At 46.3% G+C, this 4183-nt stretch overlaps 1 protein-coding gene across 1 annotated transcript; it reads right to left on the bottom strand.

Annotated features, from left to right (window-relative positions):
- Positions 1 to 1716: 1716 nt before the first annotated feature.
- Positions 1717 to 3806, bottom strand: LOC119298505 (protein TIFY 6a-like). The gene is made up of 7 exons (XM_037575882.1): positions 3646 to 3806; positions 3428 to 3567; positions 3126 to 3289; positions 2942 to 3026; positions 2470 to 2821; positions 2284 to 2341; positions 1717 to 2190 (listed from the first exon to the last, which is right to left on the bottom strand). The coding sequence occupies exons 1-7, from the start codon at positions 3713 to 3715 to the stop codon at positions 1992 to 1994; spliced, it is 1068 nt and encodes a 355-aa protein (XP_037431779.1). The 5' UTR covers positions 3716 to 3806; the 3' UTR covers positions 1717 to 1991.
- Positions 3807 to 4183: the final 377 nt, after the last annotated feature.

Below are 4183 nucleotides of genomic sequence, written 5' to 3'. Positions count from 1 at the left end.
TCTTAGTCGGTGCCTTCTTTTTTCTTCTTCATAAAACTTGCGATATTCTTATCAACTGTCAAGGTATCAGAAGTAAAAAAATACGTCTAGATCCACACAACCACTTAAACTAGTTGAAGACACATCGCCGTCATAGCTCCTCATTTATTGAAGCCGGACAAACCTTGTTGTAGTATACACTCGGGAAGTTGTCGTCTTAAGACCCCATAGAACCAGCGCACTAGAGCATCACGCCGCCGATGGACAAAACCATAGATCAGAAGGATCCAACCTATAAACATAGGGGCACAGATGAACGAAAATTGAATCTAAACAGATTCACTGAAAGACAAACATCGACCGAATCACACAAGATCCACCAGAGACACACACCTTCAACAAACACTAGAAGTACTGCTGAGAGATCGGCAAGTCAGTGTATTTTTGGCTTAAACTAAAAAAAATATGTCACATCAACATACAAACATACTGACAAAAGGTCCACTTCAAGATGCAGACATGCATCAAGAAGGGTCACCTCAATAATGAAAATATGAAATCATATGTATCATACAACAAAATCGAATTATTAATTAGAACACCCATGCTCCATACAACCAAATATAACTAAAATATATTTCGATCGATTTCCACAGCGACACAGAGGGTATCATCTAGTTAGTAGTATGAGTCTTCCCATTCAATTTTTTTAGCTACCTCCTTTTATTCTGCCCCGATAAGAGCATCTACAAAATGCACTGGGCAAATCTGGACCACTATACATTCGTGGACGCGATAGCACCAGTCCAACCCTCAAATGTACCCATTTGTAATAACAAACCCTACATTAATTTGAAACATCAAATCCATGCAAATACATGCACGTCGATCATCACACAAAAACAATGAGTAGTGCACACAAATACAAATTCGCAGTACATAAAAACACATAATGTAAACATAGTCCAAACAAAAAAATTGTTCATAGTGCATAACTGGAATATAAACAACATAGTTCGGTGATTTCCAGCGTGGATTTACATATGCTTCACACGGTCATTAGAATTTACATGTGCGCATGTTGATCACGAAGTTGTCGATGCATCTAAAGAAAATTTGGCAATATGCTCTGGCTCCAGTTTTAAGAGGCAAACCTGAACTCCGGGCTTCTCAAAATCATGCATGTGGGCTGCCCCGTTGCCCTCACCCTCTACAATGATGTTGTATAAGATTACACAACATGTCATGAGCTGTCAAAATGTCTCCACTTCCCACACTATTGCAGATCGATGATCAATACCCCAACAAATTTGGAGCACTCCGAGTGCCCTCTCCACATCTTTCCTACTGCCTTTCGCTTGTGCAAAGAGACGTTACTATGCCGACTCGGACGGTCAAAACTCGACAAAGATTATTTAAATATTCACCGAGTTCCTGATAGAAAGGACTTGGCGAACTTAATGATTGCCGACCATGTCCAGCCAAGTCCAATTCACCGAGTTTAACTCGGCAAAGACGTTGCCGGGTTGATTAGACGGCAACGAGGGCGACTAGTACCGGTAGCTTGGTGATAAGCAACATTGGAGACGCCCTTACTCTTAGAATTTGTGCAGCTTGTTTCATGAACAAACGACTAGCAGTACAAATACAGATCCACCAAGCTTTATGCATTGCACAACATCCAGAGAAGACCAAGAATGTGTTATACAATATGGCTTATCTCTTATTGCTGTCTCTAACTGTTAATGGTACCATGCTCCTAAAAATATAAGGCGATTAAAATTAAACTAAGGAATATGCAATTAAAAGAACAAATGTCGTACAACAAAAAAAATTGATTTATCTTTCTAAGAAGATCGTCCCTTTGCTAAGACTAAGAGAAAAATTAAACTAAGGAATATGCAATTAAAAGAACAAATCTCATACAATAGGAAAAATTGATCTATCTTTCTAAAAAGATCCATCTCTTTGCTAAGACTAAGAGAAGACAAACCTTTTTTTTTGTCTCTCTCTCATTCCAACTCTATAACTACCCTATGAGGAATTGCTGACATAGCGTCATTGCTAACATAGCTCATAGACTCCTGGCAGTTGTTGCTGGGTGGAGCATTGTCTGCACTAGATAACCTGCTTGGAGTGCTCGCACTGCCCAAGCTTCGACTGCTCTCTAGCGGGCTCTTTGAAACCTGGTATGGCGTGACACTTGAAACTCTGCATAAGAAATCGCTGCTGATGAAATTTGATCCAAGAAGATACCGCTTTTGCGAAGTGTAATCACCAAACTAACACGAGATATATGTATACCTATCTTTTCGCTTTTCCAAGAATCGGGCAAGAGATGCTTTCCGAGATTGACGGACAGCTGAAGCACGAGCATGAATCAGTACTATAACACTTTCTCTCAATCTGACATTCTGAATTGAAGTGTGGAACTAGCAGGTAGAAAGCAACAAGTGGTAACAAATAGGACTAGCTATAATTTGTACGTACCTATTGGCCTAACGGCTGCTGCGACGGCAACTGAAGATGCTTGTTGCATCGGTTGCGCTGAGGATGCCCGGCATACCGGAGGAACAACTGATGACGGTACGCCTGAAGATGTTGTCGGATCAGGAGCGTAATTTTGGTAGCCTGGCGGCGTGCTCTTGGAGAGCATCGGAGCTTGTGGTACAGCGGGGATTCGACTTGAAATGGTGGATACATGAGTTGCAAAGGTCTTCCTCGGGTCGGGCACTGCAAATCTGGTATTGCCAGGGACATGGAAGTCTGGTTTCTGAATTTCAGTGGGTCTCGGTGGGGTTGAAACAGATGCCCTGCTTGCTAAAACCATAATCTCTTGGGCCTGCATGCCATGGTTAAGAAGAGATAATCAATAACCCACATCTCTAAGCAAGTGTAGGCATGCATGAGAAGCTAAAGCTGCTTGGCTCATTCACCACACGTACGAGCAATGTATGTATACCTTGTCCACCGGGACGTCGAACACGTTGACGGCGCCGTTGTAGAACATGGTCATCAGTGTTGACTTTGGATTCCATATGCGCCGGCTTTGTAGTTTTCAGGCCAAACATTCATTCATTTGTCAGTCAGAAGTGAGAACAAGTTTGAAAATCAGAAAATCAGCTCATTATGTAGTGAGTACGCACCTTGGGGCGTAGACGCCAACCGCAGACCTGGACGCGGCGCTCATTGCGGTGAAACGCTGGTGAGTTGTGGACGCGACGCCATCGGCGGCACCTGGGTTGGCCCCCGGCGGCGGCTGGTGAAACGGCCTGGATCCGCCGTGGTGGCCGTGGAACCGGAGCTGCCCCTGCAGAGCAAGAGCAGTGAAGCAGGTGAGACAGACAGACTAGTACTAGTATCTTTGCTATCTCGTGGGAGGAGGAGAGCTAGCAGCATCTGAACTGAATGGCATATGAGCAGGAGCTGAATGAGACAGACGAGAAACCTGATGATGATGTGGCATCGTCATGGGCGTGCTGGAGGTGGGCGGCCTGAATGACATGAAGGGCGCCGGAATGGGCTGGAACTGCCGCCGGTGCGTCGCAGTCGCAGGTGCTCCTCCTCGCTGCATTCCCGGCGGGTATTCTGAATGGAGAAGACACCAATTAATTGACGGCTTAATGCTATACAATCTGGAGAGTCAGGGGAGGAAGAAGTACCGACCTGATCCCGGCCTCATTAGATTTCCGGTCGCCTCCTCGTGGTGGTGGCTGCTCCGAATCTCCATTGACATGGAAGAAGAAGAAGAAGAAGAAGGAGGAGAAGGAGGAGGCAGCCCTGGATCAAGAAGGGGCAGCCATGTTTATCGGTTGGTTAGTCAAATCCGAGATGTGCGCGAGGCCCCAGTCCAAGTGAATGCGTCCGTCGTCGTCCTCACACATCGAGCTGCGTGCATGGCGGGCGGGCGGGACCCAGTCAGCACGTGCCGCACGCGAGGATCGAGCCAGATTTGGGTTGTTTATTCGGCAAGTGGGCCGTGGATTCTGTCTGTGTGGTTCATACTAGTTAATTAGCTGGTCGGCCCATTAGGCCCGCCCGCGATGCGCGCGCGTTGGACGCCGCCACGCCCACGCGCTCCCTCCGCCACGCGCGCGCCTCGAGGTCCATTCGAACTCGTGCCAGTGACACCTGGGTCCAGGAGGTCGCGGGACCAGTATGTCTGTGACAAATAGCCAAAACACTTGCGTGAAGACAGGGTCAA

This window comes from Triticum dicoccoides, chromosome 5A (assembly GCF_002162155.2).
Source record: "Triticum dicoccoides isolate Atlit2015 ecotype Zavitan chromosome 5A, WEW_v2.0, whole genome shotgun sequence".
In the NCBI taxonomy this organism is placed as follows: Eukaryota; Viridiplantae; Streptophyta; class Magnoliopsida; order Poales; family Poaceae; genus Triticum; species Triticum dicoccoides.
Note: the sequence above shows the minus strand (reverse complement) of the source record. Positions and strands in the feature narration are given on the sequence as shown.

Coding starts and splice junctions, on each gene's coding strand:
- LOC119298505 (XM_037575882.1), bottom strand. CDS start 3,715: ATGTCAATGGAGATTCGGAGCAGCCACCACCACGAGGAGGCGACCGGA. Junction 3,568..3,645: donor TCTAATGAGGCCGGGATCAG/GTCGGTACTTCT, acceptor TTCTCCATTCAG/AATACCCGCCGGGAATGCAG. Junction 3,290..3,427: donor CGATGCCACATCATCATCAG/GTTTCTCGTCTG, acceptor CTTGCTCTGCAG/GGGCAGCTCCGGTTCCACGG.